This window comes from Lepeophtheirus salmonis, chromosome 14 (genome assembly GCF_016086655.4).
Source record: "Lepeophtheirus salmonis chromosome 14, UVic_Lsal_1.4, whole genome shotgun sequence".
Taxonomy (NCBI): Eukaryota; Metazoa; Arthropoda; class Copepoda; order Siphonostomatoida; family Caligidae; genus Lepeophtheirus; species Lepeophtheirus salmonis.
The window spans coordinates 36,469,555-36,496,855 of NC_052144.2; the positions used below are offsets into that span (position 1 = coordinate 36,469,555).

At 32.1% G+C, this 27,301-nt stretch overlaps 1 protein-coding gene across 2 annotated transcripts in view; it reads right to left on the reverse strand.

Annotated features, from left to right (window-relative positions):
- Positions 1-27,301, reverse strand: part of LOC121129232 (gonadotropin-releasing hormone receptor) — a 92,112-nt gene that overhangs the window by 43,896 nt on the left and 20,915 nt on the right. For both annotated transcript variants that reach the window (XM_040724942.2, XM_071893441.1), the window contains 2 exons: positions 3,536-3,691; positions 3,381-3,475 (listed from right to left, as the gene is read on the reverse strand). In XM_040724942.2, coding sequence (XP_040580876.1) covers positions 3,381-3,475; positions 3,536-3,667 — 227 coding nt within the window. In that variant the 5' untranslated portion in view covers positions 3,668-3,691. The remainder of the gene's footprint in view (positions 1-3,380; positions 3,476-3,535; positions 3,692-27,301) is intronic.

The window sequence follows — 27,301 nt, forward strand, 5'->3', positions numbered from 1 at the left end:
CATAATAACCCCAAAAAAACCAATTTCACCTTCAAGCATGAGCGTGGAAACATTTTGCTTTGGGGTACTCAGGGGCATCCGAAGGAGGAGGGCTGAGGGGCCCTCCAATTAATTAATTTTTGCTTTTTACTAGAAGGTTTAATTTTGGAAATTTGAAATTTTCAAGAAATTGAGTTTAGATTTTTAATTTTTTTTCAAAAACATTTTAATTTATGTAAAAAGCTATTGATTTTTGAAATTTTTCTCCAAAAAATTTGATATTTAATTTTTTCTTTTCCACAAAAAGTTTGATTTTTATTGATCAGCTGTGAATTTTTTGAATTTTTTTCTAAAACAATTTGAAAACAAACTACCCCTCCTGCCAAAAAAATATATATATATATTTTTTTTTTTTTTTTTTTTTTACTAGAAGGTTTAATTTTGGAAATTTGAAATTTAATATCAACTTTTAATATTTATTCCAAAAACATTTTAATTTCTGTGAATAGCTTAGGATTTTTGAAATTTTTCTCCAAAAAATTTAATATTTTAATTTCTTTTTTGAAAAAAATTATTTTTTATTGAGCAGCTGTGAATTTTAGAAATTTGGAGAGGCTCAATAAGAAGCTCGTTTAGGTCATAGAGTAGCATACCCAGTATTTTTAATTTGTTGAAATGGCAAAGTTTGATAAAAATTGAACAATGTTTAGAGCTACCTCAGTGTCCTCAAAATTTTAACATTTGCCAATTTTTTCAAGAAAAGTGAATCCTTTCTCGATAATGGTCAAAACAGTTCACGATATAGCTTCTTTTTTTTTTGTTGTTGCTTTATAATTTTTTCAAAATAACTTAAATTACTCAAAGAAAATTTTATTATTGTTCTGATAAAAACTATTTATAAAGGGAATTACAATTCAAAATATTTGAAGAGGAAATTAATAAATATATAATTCGTTAGCCGAATATTTTTTTCAATTTTTCCCTTTTTTCACTTCAATACAACAAAATTTTCCATATCATATTTTCATTTTGTTGAACTATGAAAATCTAAGACTGAGAATGTGTTATTATTAATCCTAAAAAAAAAAAAAAAATACAATTGGTAAATTGTATGTCTAATTAAGTTATGTTAATAGGTAGCTCAAAAACTTTAAAAATAGATAATAAATAAAAAAAGAATTCTCATCAATAATTTAATGTTTTATTTTGTGATCGATAAATGGAACTGATTTTACATCCCAAATTAAGGGTCAACGGAGCCAAAAACAAAGAGTCTTGTATTGCACAAAAGAAAATGGGAAAAATGCAAAAACATGCGACCAACACACTTTGACAATATTTTTTTCTCTGAAATTATTAGTGTAAATTAAGTCATTTAAAAAAAATTATAGTACAAAAAAAGGTATACAGTGAACTTAAAAAAAAAGAGTTGTTGAGTTACCTTTAAACACTGACAGACCTTTAAATGCATTATTCCATTCACTAAAAAGTATTTCGAAGAAGAGAATCAAAAACCACATAACTCCACCTACCTCATCTGTTTTTATTTGTTATCAAAAACTTCAGGAAGAGATGGGGTATCAATAAATGTAACTAGGTGATTTAAAAAAACCACATTCAAAGCCCTCTGATTTCCCATTACACATGGTGGGTAAATTATAGGCTCATTACAAATTTGCTGCCTACAAATAAATGGGTGAACAAGAACGGTACACGTATTTGTAGACTGAGTGAGGAAAAAGAGGAGGATGATGTTCATTTATTCTTGGAGTGTCTTTATTCACAAAATGGAAGAATAAGAATTAAACAATATTTAGGACTTGTTAATGAGGGGATATCTTCTTATTACATTGAAATTTGTGTCTACAATTTATAGAATATTATATTGGAAAAAAAAAAAAAAAGCTCTGGATGGAGGTTTTATTGATTATGTATAGTCAATTTTAAATGATAAATTATTTTACGATATGTAAAAACTTTATTTGGGTATTCTACTCCGGACAAGGAAAAAATAAATACAAATTAAGTCACTTTTTTCGGAAAAATTGGCAATTTTCAAAACTTTGAGGGGGTTGAGCTACATCTAAAAACTATTCAATTTTGCTCAAATTTTGCCTGTTGTATTTTTTTTTTTTTTTGTATTCTAATTTGACCCGGCGATCCGTACATTTCAACAAAATAAAAATTAAGAAACACCATTATTTCCACTCTTTGGACCTCAATCCCATAGAAAATATTTATTAGTTGGCAAACTTACAAAACCGGGAAGGGATCAAATATTTATTTCCTCCAGTGTATAAGGGTTTAAATGTGGATATGAGGCCTTTATTGATCATCGTTTGTTTTTATCTTCCTATGATAAATAGGTGTTTAAAAAAATGCTTTCCAAACCCTCTTCAATCACTTTTTTGTGTCGTGCGAACGTATATTTACCAAATATTCATTTTATTCCAAAATCAGAATATTATTTTATATTTCAAAAACATTCCTTATACCGGGTAGTCCATTGAAATCTGACCACTTACTAATTCAGATTTAGTCTTCAATCAATAAAGGTTGAGTCGTTGAAATTAATTCATATTTTGATATATTAAAGCATAAACAATTAGTTACAAAAAAAAAAACTGAGCTCTCTAGCATATTACAAGCTGAGAAAATGACATTTTAACTTGACTAACGAATTTCCATTTGAACACTCCAAGCAGTTGGCGTCTCCAAGACCACTGTTTAAGCCGTCAGCAAGTGCGAAACGTTGGAGAGGAAGAAAGCTAAACTATAGCCGTATGAGTTTTTAAAAAAACCAAGCCAATCCCCTAAAGTCCATGAGGTTACATGCATGAGATCTCAGGATTTCACACCAGAATCTCCAGAGAGCTCTAAAAAAAGTGGTTGGAGAGGCACTTTTTGATACTAGCAATTAAAAAAAACTCATTTCCTCCGTTGCGAGACTCTTTTAAATGAGTCTTTTGAGTTCTTTCGAACTCTTTTTTTGGCACTTTTAACCCTCCTATACCCTGATGTTAACCCTTCGACTACAACATTTTGGTGCATATAGAGGGAAAGTCCTGCCGTGTTCGACATCCAAATACCCATGTCTTCAAGGCCACTGTCAGGCCAAACCTGACACGCCATGACAGTACTACATCATCAGCAGGTGCCAAGCGTCTGCCGTCACATGGAAGCTGACATTGACTCTAAGGGTAGCTAAATTAATTATCAAGAGAGCTCAGACACACATCTATATATTGAATAAACAAAGATTTTAATGGACCACTTTGTAAAATAAAAATGCAATAAAGGATAGGATATTAAATTTGAATACACTTTGTAGCAGAATTTAAAAAAAAAATTTAAAAATACCCTGATGTTAGATCAAATTAAAAAAGAAGAAAAATTATCACCTGTTTTTGTTCCTTGTGACAGATACAATGGCCATCACATTCCCAATAAATGAAAGGATTGACATAATTCCCAATACAATAGTTCGAATGAAAGCCTAGAAAATATATATAGTAATCATAAGTTGCAAATGACAAGATTATTCAATAAGACGTACTTGAGTTGTGAGGGTTGGAGCATGTCCCAAACACGTAATACCATGATCTTTGGCCAATGATATATTACCAAAATGAAGACTACAATTTTCTGCATTCATAATTAGATTTGATGTACTATTTGGAGGATCCATGATTCGTTTTTGAGTACTACAGAGCTGAAAGATAATTAATTTCCGGAGATTATTGATATTTTGTGTGTGCATTTCAAAATAAAAGTAAAAATATTTAGATATATTTTATATTTGAAAAATATGGATTTTATATCATAGCGTAGTTATAAATCTGTAATTCCGTTCTACTTTAACTATTTTAGAAACAGACAGCAAAACCTTACCATAAGAATCTGGTTACCCTGATTCTCCTACCTCTAAGACATGAGTTACTTCCCTTTCGCTTGTCTACTCATGGGTCATCCGACGTTTGATCTCTGGATGCACCATTGGGATAGATATTTGCGATTCAATTGAATCTGTCAGTGTATAAAAATCGTCCATAAACGGACTTAAATTTATTGTAAGTCAGTTTCTTTGTCTCACAAAAAAAAAATCCAAGAAATATAGAAGAGTCTTGGAAGACTCTAATTGAAGAAAACTTCTTTATAAAAGGGTGGACGACAAAGGAATTCTCCTTTCTCATCTCTGATGTTCCCTTTCCTAGCAAGGGCTTATACTCTTAAGCCTCTTCAACCAACGAAGGTGCCGGAGGTCTCCTCGCTGGAGCTATTTCAGCTGACATCTTCGAGTGACTTGCCACAAGGAGTTGCAAACTCTTCAATTGAAGATTAAAGCGAGCTGGAATTGTAGCAAGCAAAAAAGGAAGCCAATTTGTTTTGCACTCCCACATACATATGGATATATATATATTAAAAAGAAATCAAATAAACATTTATATTTGAATATAGCAGATTAAAAAAAATTAATATAAGTTTTTTTACAGTCAATAAATATACGACGAGAAATTAACCAGTATTATATTCCTGTCCTTTTGGAAACAGAATATAATTATAAAAAAGTTCATTACTTTGTTGTTGTTTTTTTTCAAAAATAATAAATTATGAAATAGCCATTGTGAATCAAGTGAGATGATTATATTGACAACTGAATGCAAAATACATGGTGTATTTTTGTGTTAACGAGGTAACGCCATGAATGAGGAGGATGAAAGGGAAATAACACATGTGGTAGAGTTTGGGAGATTCAGGGAGACCAGATTCTTATTGTAAAGTTTTGGTGTCTATTTCTAAAATAGCTAGCATATAACAGAATTACAAATGAAAAGCTACGCTTTTGATAAAATATTACATTATTGCAGTAGACTTAGTTAATGTCCACAATTTATCTACATATTCTTATATAGAATGTGACCCCTTATACCCACTTTTATTAAGCCAAAAGGAGTTGTGAGTTCATTGCACGTATTGCATATATATACGATTCGAGGATATGTATAGGATTAAAAAAAAACATACAATAAAAAGTTTTCAAATTTATATTAAAGTATAAAGTATTATATGTGATTGTGTGTGTTGGTTTTTTTAAAATTCTAATCGGCTTGAAATAAATTATATAGTACAAAAAACTTCAATATCAGGGGTATGCCTCCCAGGAGTAATAATTTAAATTATATTTTACCACCAAAAAAGTTCACATACGCCTTTCAAAATGGTTCAGTAACATTACGCCAAAAACAGTTTGTTTTAAATTATTTATATCCATCACAAAATTGTTAGTTTGGCTTAGTTATTATTATATTTACATATTTTTTCTCTTTCAATGCAAATCCTTTAGAAAAAAAATATGCATGTAAGTAGATGTAAATAATATTTATTAATATAATTTGTTAAATTTACTTAACTACCCACATATTTTTATAATTTAAGTTTAATTCAATCATAATGAAAGGATACATTATTTTTGTATCCTTTTATCCCATATTCTCATATTAATTGAAATAAATACAAACAAGTAAAATAAAACAAATCAATTTGAAATATTCAAGGCATTCCACTGTCTCAAAGTCTTATGTTCTTTCATCTATAATTAAAAATGCCCTTTTCTTATTTACCTGTCAAGGACTCTTTCAGAAAAGAAATACCTGGTAAGCTCCATGATTTTCTATTCCTCAATTTATTGGCATTGAAGTATATATTTAAATGGGTTTTAGGACAATTGGCCAAAAACATTCTTTGAAAAAAAAATCAGAAATCCAATGCTATTTACAAGAAATCAAATTAAATTTTTTTTTTTTTAAATATTACATTTTTTCCTCTGCTGCATAATTTTTGCGAATGACGAAAAAAATTCTTCTAAAAAACAAAAAATCCTTATGCAGGGGGGGCTAAAGCCATTTCAGATCACCCCTTGCCCTGAATTAATGTTCCTTTTTGGAATAATGATGGAATCATACTCTTGCCTCATATTATGCCTGTTTGTCAATCCATGAGTCTTTTCTCGTATGAATAATCCATCATATCTAATGATAATTACAAACGGACTAGTGATTAGCAATTCGTCTATTCGAATTGTTGCCGTGTTTATATATTTAATTCTATTACCTATTTTGTCTCTGGTTCGTATTCATTACAAGTAAGATTTTGTTGATGTACATGCATTGAAATTTTGGGGCATGATTCCATCATTTTTACAACAGAAAATACCAGTGAATGGGTTTTATAGTAATATACATATCATTTAATTATATATTAAGTCTAAATACCCTTGAGGCAAAATGACTTTAAGACCAATGTCTTAAGGCAAAATGTCCTGAGGCAGAATTACCTGGCACCATTGTTTATATACTATATATGACATTTAGGTAACTTAATTAGTTTTCATATTACTACTGTAGTACTAAAAAAATAAACAAATCCGACAGCCATTCTATTGGAAGAAGTGCCAATCACTTCTCCTTTATACATTAATTATTATACGACATGATGGATTATTAATATTGGAAAATACTCACAAATTGACGCAAGTTAATTTAATTAAAGTTATAGAATGGTAAAGATTCGAACCTCATACTATTGTTTTGTGTTGAATGAATATAATTAATAAAAAAATATTTTTATGCAAAAGAACAATAATAAATTTACCTATATGACATATACAGTATCTGAACAATAACTATTTAGTATGCTAAATTTATTAATTGAATTCAAATTAAATATAACTTTTGGCGAAATGTCCAAAATAGTCCCTCTGCCAAATATCTGTTTGGCAAAATGTACATTCTGCCAATTGTAATTGGACAAAATGTTTTCGGCCATAAGTCCGCTCACGATTTAATTGGTATTGCTCCGCTTCTATGTTTCTTCCGATCGTCGATTTACTTCCCATCCCGAGTACACCTAACAGGAACGTCCATTTCTTTTTCCTCTAATTCCAATGTATCCAATACAGGGTGTCCACGATAAATTGGAACTATCTTAAAATTCAACCTGCTTGATAAAAATGGAATTTGGAGTGTATTTGTTAATATGAAAAAGTTAGACATGATATTAAAAATAAATTTATTCAACATGTCCTCCCTCAGCAGCCACCATCTTCTCCATCCTGCCCCTAAAGGATTTGCATGCCCTGATGACTTCCGTGGAATCGACAGCATTCCACTCCCTCGTAATGGAGCCCTTCAGGGCCGCGATGCTCTTGGGGCTGACCTTGCACACCTCCCTCTACAACTTCCCTACCAGTAGTAATCACGCGGATTGAGGTCGGGTGAGTTGGAGGGCCAGGTGTTGCGATCCCAGAAAGTGATGTCGTGGGAGTTGAAGAGGTTAGTGGTCCTCATGGCGATGTGTGCGGGCGCGGAGTCTTGTTGGAATATGAACTCCTCCCAGCGGCCGTATCTTTCATACAGGGGATGACGAACTCCTCCATGACTTCGCAGTACCTTATCGCGTTAACCCTTACCTTGGGATTGAAGAAGAAAGGAGGCATCACCACACCGGTACTGCAGATGACACCCAGGGGCATCACAGAGGCCGGGAACTTTGTGGCGAAGACCGCAGGGACCTCTTCTCTCTCCTTGGCAAGCCACCTGTCATTCTGGACGTTGTAGCTTCTGTCGACAGTCCAGTTATTCTCGACGGAGAAGAAGATGATTCTTCCTCCATGGCTCTTCAGGTCATTGAGGAGACGCTTACCGTTGGTGAGCCTGGTGGCCTTCAATGGATGCCGTGAGGATGTGTTGTTGGGCCATTCGGTATGACCTGTACCCGAGGTCCTCATTGACAGCCTCGGAGACCAGCTGCTTGCTCACTCCACGGTTCTTGGTCAACCTGGACAAGGAAGTCCCCGGCGAAGCCTTGATGGACTTCCGGAGGCCTTCCAGGAAGCGGGGTGTGCGGATTCGGTCACTTCTCATGTTGTGGGTCTTGCGGCAGGCCTTCCCCTCAACCTTCCAGGCATGGAAGATCCGGTACACCGTGGTCTTGGGGTAGTTAAGAAGCTTGTAGATAGCAGAGGGCTTGTGTCTAGCGCCAGCCAATTCGAGGATGGCGTCTCTCCTTGCTTGTTCCATGATGACTATTGTTTCTTGTTAAAACAATTGTGGTGGAAGTTGTATTGTTCACGCAACCTTTTATATTAGTATGATTTAACCCCGAATATCCACATTATGGATCTGGATGAAGTTTAAAGTAGTTCCAATTTATCGTGGACACCCTGTATCCTATTGAACCACCTAACCGACTTCCTCTTCCACAATAAATTGACTTAGAATATCCTCAGTTCACATATAAAATGATTATTCAGTAGTTAAAGATGTCGTTTAACAAATAATTTAATATTTGTTTTAATATTAATTTGTGACAAACTGTGTCAAATACTTTCTGGAAGTCTAGAATTGAACTGTACGTTTCTTGTTTTCCAAATAATTCCCCCGTTGCTAAGATTGTGTCACTGACTTGTTGTTTGGCCATAAAACTATCTTGGCATCATTATCTATGTGGCTGTGCATTGAAGAGTACCTCCAAAACTGGGATTGGTCTTATATTATTTGAATCAGTGTTTTTTTTTTCCCAAGTTTGGGAATTAGACTAGGTAATTATTTAATCTGTTGTCGCTATTAGGAGGTCATTGGTTTAAAAAAGCAAAAACGTTAGTATTTTTTCACTTTGCTTCTCCTTCAACAGATATTCTTAAGTTGTCTTTCATATTATATATCTAAGTTTTTTCCTGGCTCTTTTTTGAAAAATTTTGGGGTTATTGGTATACCTTTCTTTAAGCCTTTTTCTTATTAAGTAAGAGAGAACTTTTTAATATCATTGCTGTGTTTTTATTGGTAGAAGACTACCAAATACAGAGATCAATAGGCTTGAGAATAAGCTTACAAATAACAACTACCTCATTGGGGCTACAATCTTAGACGGATTAATATGAGGTGTAGTAAAAATTATTTTTTACAGATTGTATTAAGAAGAAACCTTTCCATCAATGTGTATCTCCTTAGCAATCAGAACCATGTTTAGCATACATGACGGTAGGACTGGACGACTTCCATTATTTTATACACATTTCCGACAATTGACCTTCCAGAACGTGGTACATCTTTGACCCTCAAACAATCACAAAACTCTCTCAATGGTTTTTTTAGTATAAAATCTTATATTTCTAACGCCATTTAAAGTAGACCGATTGCACTTATACAACACGAGATACTCATTAATAAAACCCTCTATTGGAAAAATGATGTTATTCTTTTAAGTACATGATATATTCATACGGAATTAATATATATAAAGGATGCAGGTACTATTAAAAAACTAAAATACATATGTTATAAGTATACATTAATTATTGCTAAAAGGTACATTGATTAATTATTAAAAGTATGATCTACGTTTCCGACGACTCAAAGTATATAAAGCACTCGTAAAACATAAGAATTGTCAATTAATTATTCATTTTTTTGACCGCTTCTGATTGAGGAATAATTATTCACATTAGTCATTTTTGATTGACATATTATTTACGCCCAATACAATCGAACGTACGCGTCATATTACAAATAAAATATAGGTGTATAGTATACATGTAATAAGTTATAAAAACGGTATGAAAAAATGAATGAATTCTTGCAGGCGTTAGGTCAATTCTTACAACTCTATACGATCTATAGAGAAGGTATATGTGTAAAGAAAAAACTAAGTTTATCGCTTAGAAAAGTAAAAACGGTTGATGAATGTGTTTTTTCTTCTTTTTTGTTCATCATTTAATAAGTTGGGTGTGAAAAAAATAACGAATTATCGCCCATCTTTGATGAAAATTAATTTAAATATGTATAAAGAATATGAACAATAGGTTAAGGATAAAGTCATTTGTATTTTTCACTTTATTTTAATGCTTTATAAGAAGTGTTAAAATCCTCCGATTTAATCCAAGTACCCAACTTCATAATGCCAGTTTCGAAGAACGCCTTGTCCACAAGCCTCTAATGAGGTCAAATTTGTACCTCCAAGCGCGTTCCCCATAGACAAGAACCAGTGTTAGTCAGTTGATATCAGGTCTGGACTATTGGAGGGATGCACAAGAACACCCTATCCGATCTTCCGGAGCTTCTGGTACGTCATGAAATTGTCTTATTGAGCAAAAAAAGAGAGAAAAGTCAGGAAAATTTGATGGTCCACGTATACCGCGTACCCTTTCAAATTTTTGCATTGTTCTTCTCCCTTTTCGCTCAATGGTGTAGTTATAGAAAGAAAATTTACAAATCTTATTTATAGTTTAGAATAATGTCCATCATCATTAATAAATGTAAAATAAGGATTAATGCTGTATTTTAATCGTATTTATTTGAGGAAGTAAATAACTTTTGTCTCCTTTCAAACTTTAAACGTCTTACCTAAAGATGACATCATAGGAAAATGAAATTTGGCATAGGCTATTTCCTTACAAAGTTCCCACTTTTCGAACGAGTATTTTAAAAACACACAAGACTAATGGTCAATTCTGTAACAGTTTAATTTTCTTCATCCTCGTACCAAAAAATTATCTGCATGGTACACAGAAGTGTTTAATTTATTAACAATAAATGATCATAAAATTGCAAATAAATCATGACAGTTGTTGTTATGTGATGTGACATACATTAAATTATATTGAATATTGGACCAAAAATATTAATCAATGATCAAAATACTTTCAAGCAATGGCTGCATTAGTCATGTTTGAAGCACAAGAGTTAATCAAGAACTGTCAACTTATTTGATTTTACTAAAAAAATATGTTCATTTCTTTTTTTTTCTAAATGGATTATGATTCCAATTACCAATTATACTCACATTTTATAAAATAAATTATTAGGGATTCTAACCATTATGTAAGTCTTCATAAATTAATTATTGATTCATTTTTTACCTTTCTAATTTATATATTTATTGTATGAAAATATTTAGAAATTAATTATAAATAAGTTAATAATATGACTAATTATAATAAGTAACTAATATTTTAGAGACAGGAAGATAATTTATGTTTCATATCCATGTATTTTATTAGTATTTATTGAGTAGATGTAAGTAATCTAATTGAATTAGGAATATTTAATTTCTGAACTTATCCTGCCTCTAAAATATTTATTACTTACCAGACCAACCTTAATTATTTACTCCTCTCTATTATCCTAATTTTGAGAGATTAAGAGTCATTTTTTTATAATATTCCGATGAGTTGTGTTGTAGAACACATAATTAGCTGTCGACTACTATGAAAAACATTATTGCCACCATGAGCAAACAGTACCATAAGAGGATTGAGATCGTAGCGCTCCTCCGCGCGGGATTGTCCAAGAAGGCCATCTGGGAGCAGACTGGGGCCCCGAGGAATACGATTTTAATGTCTCCATGCGGTTGAAGGTTGGGGAGGACCTCAGAAACGGGGTTCAATTGTTTTTACTCCAAAAGAACTTATTTGAAACGAAATTAATTTAATATGAAACTTAAAATTAACAAAATTGTTCAATCAACATAATTTGTGTCTTGTGTCTTGTTCAAATAGTTTATATTTGCTTAGTAAAAATGAAATATAATTTTTTAAAACTGTCTCCCAACCCTAGCCTAATTAATTCACGTAACAGAAGCTATTTCAAATATAGTGGAATGGACCATGAATAATTTTTGTCTCGGTTCATCAAATATTAAATAAACTTATATAATTTTTTATAAGTTTATCAGTTAGGTAATTTTAAAAAACTATGATTTCATATAGACATTTTTTATAATGGTAAACATAAAGAATAAATTTAAAAATGTATATTGTATCATATGGTAATATATTCAAGAATATAGTTTTACAGATGCTTGACTCAACATATTTCAATTCATGATCTATAAAATGTCCAATACAATTGTGCTGAGTTAACAATAAATTATATTTTGAAAATAAAATAATCAATTGATTCATTTACATCATTAATACATAGGCACAACCCAATAGTTCATATACGAATTCCAATAGTTATGTACTACAGGGTGTGCAAGCTATCTGTGGCAGTTTTTTTCTAACGCAATTCTCCTACCAACCAGTTACCAAATTAAAAAAATGATACCAGATTCTGATTGATTTTATTCAATAAAATAAACTCCGGCCTCAATTACAGCTAATATACGAGCCCTAAAGCGCAAGCAGGAGTTCGCCAAAATCTGAAACTCCTTCTTAATCCGACAGATCAGTTCGTCCTTGGCGTTGGCTGGGGCTCAATTGGTTAGTCTTTCGATCCCACCCCCACACAAAAATATCCATCAGATTTAGAGTTGGCAAGTTTGGAGGCCAAAAGTCCGGTGAGCTGAAGTTGTTCAAATTGTCTTGGAGGCATTTGATACTTTTTTTTTTTTTAGGTGTGGCATAGAGTCGAGTCTTCATACCACATCTTAGGCCTAAGGACTCCCATTGTGTTATTGTGAAAAAAGAAAAAAATGAGTATCGACTTGTCATTGAATATTTGTTATTCAAAATGGCTGAACAGTTAGTCAAATATCTCTAGCATCTGTTGCCGGTTACTCAACGAAGTTTTAACAATTTTGGAAAACAAATACATTTTGACGCTTGATACTCGATTTTGTCCTTTTTTAAAAACACTCACATCCATTCATTCAAATGACTGTTACATAACAACTGGGCATCCAAAATGGCGGAAACTTGAGTGAGTAACTGTCAACAGATGCAAGATAGATGTGACTAGCTTTTATTTACAAGAGTTGCCGTCTTCATGTTGAGATCGGAAACTAACTTTTCAGACCACCCTCGTACTACATATATTATCACTTTCAGATAGACAAGGCAGGAATAAAGATGGATAATATGTATTTTCCTTCATTCAAGTCTGACTAGCGTGGTAAAAAAACGGATAACTGATTTATAGGGTAACATAACTCCTTTTCTAAATGGCAATATATTTTACAAAATTATCTTGATTTGTCGATATAAAAAATTTTACCAATAAATATAAACAACATAAATTATTTGAAACAATCCTTATAAAACCTTAGCTTTCTTTTTTTTACAAATAGTTCAATTGTCATATTTTTGGTGTTAATTTTTTTCATTTTGGCCCAAAAAAGCGTTCAATAAAATATCAGTAACAGTAATCAATACTTTTTGTGCTAATTTAGGTTGAAGCGAAATACTTTCATCATTTCAGAGTTCAAGTATCCTATGTTCAAAAATATTTGATAAATTACAAAATCTTAAAAAACATTATATGGTTATTTAAGGTTTATTTATCAACGGAAAATAGTGAAGAAATGTAACTAAAAAAAGATACATGTTTATGTAAATAAGATTTAATACCTACTCAACCCAAGATACTTAGAGGGAAGGTACAGGGTGTAACAATAAATGTGTGGGCAATCAATCTGTACCGGATGGTTCATTGAAATCTGAACACCTACGAATTTAATAATTAATTAAGGTTGAGTGATTGAAATAAATTCATATTTCGATACATTAAAGTATAAAAAAATAGTTATAAAAACCTAACAAACCTGAGCTCTCTATCTGACGTACAAATCGAGAAAATGATACTTGAACGTGATCCACTAATTTCGATTCGTGCACTCCAAGCAGTGCATCTCAAAGACTACCGTCTATGTTGTCAGCACGTCCCAATCTTTGGGGAGGAAGAAGGTTTCTATCAAAAAGGCAAACTGGATCCGGAGGAGTTAAAGAAAACAGCCCAGGGTAATCCCCTCAAGTCCATGAATGAGGCTCCATCCAAGAGAACTCGGGATTTCACACAAGACTGTCCAGTCAGCTATCAAAAATGTGGATGGAGAGGCCACTTTTGATACCAGCAATGAAAGAAATCAATCTCCTCCGTTGCATGGCTGTTTAGAAGGAGTATTTCGAGATCTTTTGAACTCTTTAACACTTTTGGCCGCCTACAACCTCGATGATCCCCCTCCCCCTCGACTACACCTTTTGATGCATGTCGAGGCGAACTCCTGCATTATTCGTCATCCAAACACTAAGGTCCTTAAGGCCACTTTGAGCCAGCACTGCGACGCCATGACAGAGGAATACACCTGCAGCGGGTATTATGCCTTCCAACACCACCTGGAAACCATCATTGCCGCTAAGGGAGGCTACACTAATGATTAAGAGAGCTCAGGCACACATCTATTTACAGTAATCATTTTGTTGAAATTAAATTAGTGATTAATAAATTCTATCTGGTTGAAGTTTAAAATTCAAAGTATTCAGATTTTAATGGTCCACTCGATAAGAGGAAGTGGGATGGTCTGGTTTCATTCCATAAGTAAGATTCTAAAGTTTTCTTGAAAAAAACAGTCAGTTGCTAACATCCCTTGAGTAGTGAAGAACGTGCGTTGGCTTTCGAAAATAAAATTGCCAAATAATAGTTTGACAGAATATTTTATCAAATTAAACGAACAGGAATTTAGCTCCTGAGTTTTAACTGGTGCGAATTAGGAAAATGGGTGAATTGCTTCAATTTGTAATATACACCAAAACGATTTTTTAATTCATTTTTTGTAATTTCAAGTTTAAAAAAGTAAATATGGAGAGAAAAAACTCAACTAATAATTCTGCTAGAGAGCTAAAATTGGTGCCATCAGGTGTCATGCAAGAATTCAAAACGAGTGCAGTTTGTTAAATCGGGTAATTGAACCCGGATTTATTGTGGAAAAAACAACTAACTAATTATAATTTAGTCAACTAATCATCCACTACTATAAAATTAGACAAGTTTTATATCACATTTAGCATTTCAATATGTAGAAAATATTTATCCTTCTATAATTCCTCGAGAAAAATATATTTTAAAAAGAAATAAAACATATGAAAAAAATCAATGAGTATTAAAATACAAAAGTTCAATTTATTCATTGTTTGGACAATGTATTTTTCAAAACTATGTTAAACAAAACTTTAAATGTGTCTATCATTATTAAAACAAAATGAAACTTTTTTATGGTTAAATTTACGAAACGAAGAATAAGATATTAAATTAAATTTGTGAAGATTTTTGCTTTAATAATCTTTAGATCTTGAAGTTTTTTTGTTTTTTTCCATTATATAATTGTTGTCGTTTATTTTTGGACTAACTTGTAATAACTAGGGGTCTTTATCAAAATTCCAATATATGTATCATTTGAAGTAAGGTCCTTACTAAATTTAAATAATATTTTTGAAATGTCCAAACATGAAGGTAGAATTTTGTTAATCTTTTTAACGTCTCCATTAAAACAGTTTTAAAGCATGATCTTAATATTTCAAATTTGACTGTGATATATAGACCTATATAAATGACGACATATACTTCTAGCTAGCCTCCAAAACAACGAACAACGTCCTACCTACTTTTGTGCAGCTGTTGCAGATGTTCAAAGTTCGTTGTTAAACAATGCCTGCATGTTGCAATGATAGTAGTATTTGACAAGTTAATCAAGAGGTTATATGTTGATTTTTTTATAAAACCTGAAGCATTTATTATATTTTAGAGATAATATATTATTTCTCCTCCTCCCAGAGTCGATTCAAAATGAAGTTAAAATACTACAAAAAAATTATTTTCGAAAATGTCGATTATGCCATATTAGATACACAAAACTAATTGCAGTTTCGTAATTAATCTTTAAATTATATCATAATGGTACAATGAGCAAATTAGAAATATATATATATATTCCGCTAGATGGTGTAATAGTATGTTGTTTGGAAGTGCAACATAAATATGATAAAAATGATATTCCTTTTAAATTATTTTTCAAATCGCCCCAAATACAATTTTATACTCGAGTTTACAAATAATAAAAATATATTTTTTCATTCAGGGAGGTATATTATTTTACCATAACATAGTGCCACTCTCGATTACTTTGTAAATAAATACATATAACTAAACAAGGCTCATGCTCCCCATTAAATATGAAACTTTAAAAAAAGGGCAAAAATTATATTACCTTGTTTTAGTATATATTAACAAATAAAGAAAATATATTTTACTTTTATAAATGCATACCTCATATACCGCTTTTATAACCTTTCTTGCAAATATCTTTAAGATAAATTATATTTTCTTATCATTGTTACATTTCATACATGTGTATATATACACATGTATATCGGATGAAAATTTGAAACTTACTTACTTGGAAATAAAAAAGAAAATACCCTACTTAAAGATTGAACAAAAATCTCTACTTATGTTTTCTGATATATAGCCAATGTCAAATTGATATTTTTAATGGGCCACCATAGGCCTCACCGATGGCGAAAATCCTCTTGTAAAAAGAGTTAAAAGTATTGCCAATAAAGTTCGGATTTATTACAACCCACTCCTCGTCGACAGAGGACTTCATGACTTCAACTTTCGGATGACGGATGCTACAGTCCTTCCTCTCAATGTGGGCCCGAAAGAAAAGTCGAGGGGATTGACATCCGGACTGTATGGTGGCCACATTCTCTTGACCAAGAAAGCGATATTGTCAGCTAAAAAGGTCTAATAAATTTTTTCAATGTGAGCGTGTCCCCTATGTTCCTGAAAGACAACTTTACCGACAGGGAAATTTACTTGGACCCAGGGAAGTAGTTTGGCCTTCAAATCGTTGTTTTACAAAGCTGTTGTGAGCCTGTAACTTGGTTGTGTCCTTGAGGGCATCACATTAATAATGGGCTTTTTCCAGAGTCCTCTTTATTCTCTATGGTGACGCTATCGTCTAGTCTATTTTTACATTGTAGATGGTCTTACGATCCATTCCCGTCAGACTGGCCACCTCTGTTGGAGTGTGACCTGCACAAAGAAGGGTTGATGCCTAAGCCTTGAAACTCACTTTGATAACATTTCTTGTTTGTTTTATAAATTTCAAAAACAGCGGGTGCTTGAGATACATAGCTACCTATACCATTCTTCACACAGAGCCTCTCAAATCAATATAATACAAGTCTGTAAGTTTCAAGTTTCAACCCAGTATGTTATATGGATATATAGATATCATAAAATAATATAATATCAATTGCTAGGAAGAATCATATTACATTTACATAAATAAGCTTACATGTACTCTTTATTCATTTGCATATTGTATCCAATTGTCATACAAAAAAACACAACGACAATTAATTAGTTGATAAGTTACTAATGATAAATTACTAATTGACTAATTTGATACTTAAATAAATTTTTTCAAAAAAATAATAATTAAATTATTTTTTGACGAAATATAAAATTAAGTGATAGAAATGGTCATTACAATGTAAAAAATTTTACACAAAAAAAGGAGTGAATTTAAAAAAAACAACCAATTATATTTTTTTTACTTCTCAAACAATTAATTCATACGAGGCAATTGTTATTTAGTACAGTTAAAAATAATTAATAGCCTTAATTTATACTATATATATGAATTGTAAGCAGTAAATTAGATAATTAAGTAAAAAAGTATAAAAACCAAGTTTCTGAACAGAATCATGAACATTGGGGTCTTTAGGAGCAACGCCCTTCCCATGACCCCATCTTCTTTTAACCAAAGGAGAGAGTAGGTTCTGACAGGTACTGTGAACTCCTGTCTGACCAAGTGATACCTTGGATGAAAGCTGAGGCCAATGGTGTCGAGTTCCTATTTCAACAAGACTCATCCCCCTCTCACAAGGCCTACAAGACCCAAAACTTGTTGAAAGAAGAGAAAGTGTCATGGATTACTTCTTTTAGGGGGATTTAGAAAGGAAGGTATCTATCTATTCGCGCAAAAGTTTCGACTCCTTGAAGGCTTTCATCATCAAGTACCGGAACAAAGGCTCCCCTGCAGTCGTGTTCAATGACTACAAATTCTTTAGACATCGTATAGAGCGAATGATTTTCGAAAATCGCAAACACATTTAATGATTTTTTTTGTTATTAGAACTTGTAAATAAAATTTCAAATCTCTAATTGCTTTGCGTATTGATCAGAATGCATTTAAAAGTATACGGATTTACCTGAACGACCCTGTAGTTGAAAATTTGCAATAGGTAAACTTTGAATTGGTAAATTTAAAATTGCATTGTAGGCAACTAATATTCAATACAAAAAAATACTTGACTTTAAGGTCAAATCATGAGAAACAAAAACACTCTTTTAGTATCAACAAAATAAAAGTAGTCTATGAGGTATAATAATTCAGAGAAATTTTTGATCAAAATTTAATTTCTAATCCATATTTTATATTAGATATTGGAAATAAAGGGGCATTAATTGGCGTGTTTATGATTTAAAAAATTGAAAATTTTGCATATTGAAGCGGTCGATATAACGAAGTCATGCTCCTCAAGGATGTACCATATGATTTTCCTAGCATTAGATTGGTATTAAATATTTCCCTGTGTACTCTTTTGTATGACGTAGGCTGACAATAAATTTTAAGTTATTGTGACTGATCTAATTTGTTGCTATGTATCATAGTTTAATTGTTACATCTGATTCTCAAACATAATACCTTAATATATAGCACACAAAATTGAATTATTTTCAATATCTAAGTATTTCTTTATTTCTTCTTCCATTTCTTCCACTTTCCTATTTAGCTGTTAGATTGAAAATTCTTGGCATCACACCTATTTCTACCCTGAAGAGTTCTAGTAAAATTGCCCTGGATAATTTTGTCAGTGTGGAAAATTTCCCGTCATTTAATAATAAAATCAGAATACCTCTGCCCAAAACTTGTTTTGTGAATGGAAAGGCCAGCGAGCAGGTTAAAAACTACTGCCGCCACTTAACAAAGCATTTAAGCACCCTTCAAATACTTCAATATGAGCTCCCAGTTTAAGACTACGACAAGGATACCATTTAAATCTCTTGTAGGAGAAGGATTATCAATGCTCTCGAGAATACTGTCCAAAATTAATCAAAAATATTATAATTGACTTTCAAAGACATCCAAAGACTGAGAGTCGAGCTATTATTTTATCATAACCAGACTACACTAAGGTTATGCTAGGAACAGATTTAAAAAAAATGATCACTTTGGGGAATTATCTCCATTTTTAGAAGGAACCCATAATAATATTTGGAAAGGAACATTGTTATTTTCATCCACCTCCATCATTGATGTAGTGCGACAGAACTGTAAAAATAAGTTTTATTTTAAAAGCCTCGTGGAAGTAAAAACTTAGAATGGTGTGCCTTCTCCGGGGTGGTATCCCCTTTTACGATTTGAGCAACGACTCCATGTTCAACATTGGGAATTTTTTTTATCCACTTAAGAGAGCCGCAGACATGATGCCCAATCCATATAATTTGATAATGTCTTTTGCATTAAATTATAAGGAGGAAACTGACAAAATCTGCAACTAGTTCTTAAAAAAATTGGATCTGCCCATATCTTGGAAGAAGAAAATATTGGGTTCAATTTCTAAAGTCAAAAATGGAAAGTGATTTACTTCGTTATTTCAAATATCTCCAGTTAATTTATTTAACTATTATCCAATCTTAATTTTTTTTGTTTCATGACAACAACTTTTCCCGAAAGCAATTTTATAAATTGTAATTTTTCTAAAACTATTTTGATATACCTAATAATTACTTTTTGATCACTTCTATAATATCCAGTTTTTTCACAATGACATTTAAGCCTCTTGTACACCATTTTATTTTCTTACAATTAGAATTTGATATATTTTTGCACTTTTTTAGTTATAATAAGAAAACATTATTCTTATAATAGATATTTTAAAATTATTTGCAATGTAATACCTTTTATAAAGGAAAATAAAAATGTGAGACTTGAAAATAATTGAATTTGGACGAGTCTTCAGAATAAAATGATTACTAATTGTTTATCATTAAATTAGGACATTTAATTTTCTGTTTGGTTTGACTAGTTTATATTTCAAATCAAGAATTACAAATGCTGATAAACCTCCAAACCATTCCAAAACTGAAATAGGTTTATTTTGTATATGTACTAGCAGAGGGTGCCCGTGTAGCAGGGCTGAATAGAGGGGAATAGAAACTTAGAATGAAGGTAGAAGACAGGCGACATAGAGAGGGATATAGAAAGATACAAAGGGAGAGAGAAGGGACAGTAAAGGAGAGATATATTCTATTTCGGTCAAAAACAGGCATTGAATGACCTCGGAGGCCCCAAAAAATATCATATTAACAAGCTTTTTTATTTTATGCGTCTACTTGCTAAATTTAAGACTGATCTATTCGACCATTTTTGATTACATATGTGATAACACCAAATACAAACTTATAAATATATATTATATAAGATATGAAAAAAAAATGCAGGGCTTCAGTAACTTTTAAAGGGGGCTGAAGTTCCCCCCCCAAAAAAAAAAGGATTCTAGCGACGCTACTGGTGAATACGAACATTTGAGTTGCAATCACAGGCTATTTTACCTTTGTACGATCTCTATAAAGGTCACCAAATAAATACTGGGAAAAAATACAGAAAGTGGAGACAAGACGCTACCAAAAAATTTAATTAATTTTAAATTGGATATTTTATAAAAATCAAGAAAACGAGCAACTACAGGACCACCAACAGTTTCTTATATAGCATTGGAATGCATCAAGAACGAACAAATTCGGCAAAGTATCTAAGTAAAAGGGAAAAAGGATTGTAAATTATTAGTTCAATAGACTAGGTCTCTCCAAAAAACAGCAAGTACAAAATAATTGAAAAAAGAAGGAAAACTTCTTCAAAAATAGCACTGAAACTTCGGCGGACTTTGTTGTCCTAATGTAACGCCAGTTATGAAACTTTATATTCTAAAAATAGAAAAAAGCTTTACAGGGGCGTCCGCAGGGGCTGAGCTGCAGTCCCCCAAAATTAAGGAACTTTACTTTTTTACTACGAAAATTTTTCTTCATTCGGGAAAATTATGCAGAAGAGCAAAAAAATTGAATTTTTTCCCCTAAAAAATTAATTTTTATTTATTAGCTATATATTTTCCGATTTTTTTTTTTTTTTCCAAAAATTTCAAAAACCCAGCCACTGCCCAAATATAATCTGCAAACGCCCCTGCTTTACCCAAGATAACAGAAGTTGAATGGGTTCAAAGGAACCAGTCCGATTCTCTAAATGACTTCAAAGTAGAAGCGATTTTTAGTTAAGTGGAAGAAATAATTTACTCTCCTGGATGCCACAAGGTTCCGATTCCAATTAATTTGTCAAAAATCGACAAGAGGGAGCTCGATATTTATGGTAACTTTATAGAAAACAAACAATACTTATTTATAATCTAGTTTTGTGTTTATTTTAACAATTTACAAAACGCAGTAATTGTCTTTTCATATGTCATGATTGATTTTGTAGAATGATTACTTTTATATATTCTTATTCATTCAATAAATTGAGATAAAAGGTTTAAAAAAAAGAATTTTAATTGTATGTCGTTAAATTAGGGCTTTCAATTGTCTCTTTGATTTGGAATAGTTTTTATATATGATTAACTCAGTATTATATTTATGAGCAATAGGTTGAGAAAAAAGTAATTTCGTATTTTACTTTTTATTTCAATGCCTTATAAGAAGTGTTATAATTATCCAATTTAATCCAAGTATCCTTCTTCTGTTCGATAACTTGTTAGCAATGAGAATCCAACTTCATAATACCCTTTTCGCAGAAACCCTTATCCCTATGGGAAAAAACTTGGACAAACAACTTTCATAGGTCCAGATTGAGGCCAAATTTGTACCACCAAGTGTGTTGCCCATAGAGAGGAGCAGGTAGTAGTCACTTTGTGCCAGGTTGCGGACTATAGGGTGAATGCATAAGAACTTCCCATCTGAGCTCCCGGAGCTTCTGGTACAACATCAAAGATGTGTGCGGCCTGGCGTTGTCTTGATGATGTCTTGTTGCCTCTTATTCACCAATGGTGGCGCTTCTTTAAGATCGTGAGAAAAAGTTTTCCAAGCAATCCTAATTCAACTGCGAAGTAAGGATGCATTTTATTCCAGATGATTCCCTCAAATCTTCAGAATAATTTTTCGAAAGAGAATACGGAAATCAAAATACCATGCTGGAAAGGAAAAAAAGATTTTTCTTTACCAATTCCCTGGATATTCTTTATTGTTTCCTTCATCCTATCGGTGACATCTTTTTGTTCATCCAAATGGATGCCAAATTCACAAGAATTTGTTTTAACATCAATGAGCTTCCTACTATTGAAGACATCAAGCCAGGAATCTACAGTTTTTATAAACTCAGCTTGACTTCTTGCTAGAAAAAGATATTCAAATGCATAAGCTGTTGTATGACTTAACAATTGGGTGGCCAGAAAAACACGCTGTCTTTGACTACTATGACATTCCAGATGGATATCCTTGATCTTGTGTGCGATTTTTAGCTCTTGATAATCTCTTGCTGTCAATTCTATAAAATCATTCTTTGTGATTTGGGATCCACCTGGTAACTACTACCCCATATCCAAAAGATAGTTTCTCAGGAGTTTGATTAGGTGAGGTACATCATGAAAAACGTAAATCTTCTTTGACGTGTCCAATGAATTCCCAAAATATGGAGAATCCTCAGTGATTCCTAATATGCTACGCAGTCCTACATTTGATGGCCCCATATCAGAGACCATAGCCACTACACCATTTCCTCTCTTTTCTATTTCTTTAATGATATTGAATAGATTATCAATATACATGGCAGTGTCGAAATTAAAGTAAACTTGTATTTTCCAGGATTCGCAAAGCTCACGTATCATTGCAACCTGAATCTTCCGGTTTGAGCCAAAGAATTGATCATAGGAAGGAGAGTAATCGTAACTACTTTTTAAATCCATTTCATCAAAAGACAACACTTCTAGATGCTTAAACTGATAATTCTTTAGAGAAAATTCTGGAATAGAAAACAATTTAAGATATTTACAAATAAATATTTATGTCAATACTGCAATTGCATTGTAATTATACATACACCTATCCATCATTTTTTCCCTCAAAATATTTAAAAGTTTCTCCTGAATCCTAGGGCACATTTAAACTTCGAAATCAATCTTTTCAAAGTTGATATAGCTAAAAATAATTATATGCATTTCCTCCAGCCATCGACCTCAAAATCAGAAAACTTTGAATGTCTTCTTCAGAACAGTTTTTTGGCCTTTTTGTTCATAAACACATTGAATTGGCTTGATGAAAATCACTCCTGAACTTATATTTTAAGGTTTGTAATTCTTGTCTCTTTGTTCCCTTCTGGTACAGATTTTTCTTGTGAGGAGAAATAACTCTTTTTTTAAGCCTGCTTATTTTCAAAAGTAATTTTTTCTTTTCTTTCCTCCAATTAAGATATTTTCCCGCCTGAATATTAACCTGAACTAGCATATTTTTGTATATTTATTCTGATGAATTTTAAACTTCCATAGCCTCAGGTATAGGGTATTCTTCAGAATGATAATTATCAAGACTTGAATCCAAGTTTTCTTTGCTGATGTTATTGATTAATTTATCATGCATCTCATTTGTATTTCTGGATAAGAGCCTAGAAAAATTAAATTGGAACACAATAAACAAGTTGTATTTACTCGATTCGAATTTGAAAATACAACTTTCTTTTCTTCTAATTTTGGATGTAGCAGCCTCGATTATTCTTACAGGACTCTCGGTAACAAAGAAAAAAGATGGGAAACATTTGGGGTTTATACTTTTCCGAGCCTTGTTGCTCGAACTCCTTCCATGGTTCGGCATTAGTCAGCCTTAAAACTTCTTTCAAACCACTCATTCTCAAAATGTTGAGAACAAATTTTGGCGGTTGTAGCAATAAATGAACCCTGCCTATAGCAGAATTAAATACATTTGCAACGGATATCGTTATTTTTAGGAAATCGATAGTAAGAATACTCCTGATCGGAATCAATGTGTGATAAAAAGCAGGGAGTCATTACACAAGTCACGAGTATCCATTTTACGGGTAAGAAACTCTGGATTGATTTGGAAAATTTTTTGAAGAGGAAAACGTGTGGATATCCAATTCCTTTTAAATTTATGAATGTAATTTTGTAAGCAATATACTTCTATGATCCAACTACGTCACACGTCAGCTGCTCCTCTCAACAACAAATTAAAAATTGTTCTGAAGAACATAACTTCTAGTCTATATCCCTTGATTCCACCAATTAATTTGTAAAAGTTATAACGTGTTTTTTAACCCATAAAAAGTATTTACAAAGTTTTTTTCTAGAAATGTCTTATGCAGCACTTAAGAGAAAAAATTAGGAAAATTTGAGGATTCCGCGTATAGCTTTCAGTTTTTTTTTTGTTGTTTTTTTCATTTTTTGAAAGGAAAGATCAACATTTGATTATGTTAATCTCTCTTTTTCCTCCATTGTTTAGCTTTAGAAAAAAAACTTAATTAAGTTTTCGTATAGGTTAGAAAAATGCTTATCATTAATCATTTAAGTAAAATAAGGATTAATTTTTATTCCAATCTTATTTGACGAAGTGAATAACTTTTGTCACTTTTCAACTTTTGAACTAGATTTACTATATAAAGGTAACATTGTAGGACAATGAAATTTTGCAATGGGGATTTTCTTACCATATCATAACTTTTTCAAACTACCCGATATCGAAATTAGAAAAAAGTTGAAAACAAAGCGACCTTGTGTACACGTATACTCAGTGATTCAAATACTCTGAAACGCCGGAATATTAAAAAAACCCGAAAATTAATGCGGAAAAATTACCGTTCACGAGGAATTACTGAAATGTCGATCCTCTGAGTCCAACAAGGACTTACACTTATAACTTTACAACAAATCCTCTGAATTACTCTTCGTCTTTCACATACTCGTGATTATTTTATTCTTATTGTTCTCTCTTGAAGAATAATGATGACAGCTTTGGTAAATACAAAAGTATTTTGAGTTAGCAAACACAAAAATAGTGTAATCTTCAAATTTCATATTTTTTAACCCTAGTCCTTAGGTGTTTTTACAATATACTCCCAAAAACTTTTTATGCTATAATCTTCAAACCTTAACAGTTCGCTTAATCAAAATGAAGAAGCTTTGTGATATAAATGGTACTTGGAGTGAAAATGCAATCATAAATTAAATTTTGGCAATCCACAAATGACTAACGTTGCATTTTCTCTCTTCCGAACAAGAAACATTTACAATCACCGAAACTCTTCACTTTGACAGGTAAAATTATTGAGGTTGAAAGATTATAATATGCAAAGTTATTAGAAATGAATTGTTTGTACACGCAATTTGTAGATGTGATAACCCACCTTTGGGGTAGACGGATGGCCGGCTTCGTAAGGATGCTAACCCAAAAAAGATAAAAAAAAAAAATTTCCTCATTAAATGTTTTCGTGGCTTCTTTCGATTCATCGTGTGTAAGGATCCATTGTATAGAATCATTGCTAGTAATGTAAATCGTGTGAATTTTTTAGCTGGCCCCTTTTTTGGAATTGGTAATCGAAAGAATGAATTTTCTTTTCTTCAGCAGTTGTCATTATAATTTAACTCCTCTTAAATAATCTGGATAACCATGTTGATTTTCGGATTATTTTCTTTTAGCATTCCCATTATAGACAGCATGTTCATCATTATTCATTTTTGTTAAATGTAATTTATGATTAATATACATATAACATTTATAGAATATACACATCATGTATATTTATTATATAGCTGGTTCGTTGGACCATGCACTCTTTTGTATTTATCGAAAATACAACCTATTAATGGAGCATCATTATAAGAGGCAGATTAGTATATGTGTGTGTCTGACCGTCCATACATTAAAAGAATAATTAAGTATGTGCAGGATTATATATGTATATATTTTTATTTTTGTGGGGAGGGGGGAGTGAAAAAAAATTTCAAAACACACAACCATTCACAACAAAAATTTGAAAATCCATAGCAGTTTACAACCTAGCAAAATGATCGTATTTTGGCCATTAAAAGGTCTGATTCACCCTATAGGATCCATTTGATGCACAGACCAGAGTCAGTGATGATAAAGGTGGCCATCAACCGTTCCAGCAAGGTGCACCTTTTCTTTGTACACTAGGGCAACAAAATTAAAAGCATTGAGTACCTGGGTACCATCTTGGAGAAAAGTATCTAGCCATGTGCCAATTCCCACTACTGGTAAAAGATTTATACCTCTGAATAAAATGACACTCACTCTCAGACGTCTAATATGATGCAAAAGTGGTATGAGACTCATTTCTCTAGCTTTTGGAGCAGCCTCTTTTAGCCTCCATCCAGTCCAAATTTGAATGGGATGGATTTTAGAATCTGGTTCATGTTGAAGAATAGGGTTTACAAGAAGCTCAGACCATTATTTGGATGGACTGAAAGCCTCCCTAATTAAGGAATGGGGCAACATTCCTATGGAGATGGCCGTGTCTAGTATGATGTCCTGCCTAACAGACTCAAGGCTGTAGTTTCCGCAAAAGGCAACCCTTTTAAATATTTTTTTCTCAATTATTAATATGATATTTAGTAGTATCCATGTAATATTTTATGTTACTCATTGCAGAGATAAATAAGTTATATGCCATTATTAATTTGAAAGTATTGAACCCTGTTCAACAATTTAATTATTCCCCCTTCTACAGAGACCCTTGAGTCTCATCTTTTTGTTTAGGTTCAATTCTAAATGTTTAAGTGAATTAAAGAAAAGAAAAAGATTGAAACCTTTTTGTCCGCCAGAATGTATCTTAAAGCAGTTGATGCGGGCAAATATGGCTCAAATGCAAATCTTTAACATATCTAGGAGGGCCTGGAGAAGTCCCCAGGAGTAGGAGCTCAAGAAAATGAAGTACTGAAAACTGTAGTCGAAATCCGGAACAAGAACTCTTGCCCTCCCCAATCACCAGATCTGTACCCTTTTGAAGGATATTATCTGGTAGCAAGTAGAGTCCCAGGCCTACGAAATCTGACATTCAAATGTTGAGACTCTGCCAATGGGTAGTGTGTTGTCATGTCAGAGACCTTCATCAAAAACACCTCCAACGGATTTTGCTGCTGACTAGAAACCGGTTTGGCTACATGCGGTGTTGATATTCAAGATTAATTATAGTTTTAGTTACTAAATGTATACAAAAGAATGCATAATTAATTAATTCGTTCATTTTAGTCTCAAAACTTTTGCACAACCTGGTTATATAGGAGTTTATATTGTTGTGATTGTAAAAATCAACCTGTATGTATTTATTTGACCGAATAAGAACAAAAATGGTAAAATAGAATGATAATTTTATGATTAAATAATCTGAAAATAATACTTTGAAAATATATTTAAAGATTTAGCCATAAAATTTTAAAATAAATAAATATTACTCGGAGAATATC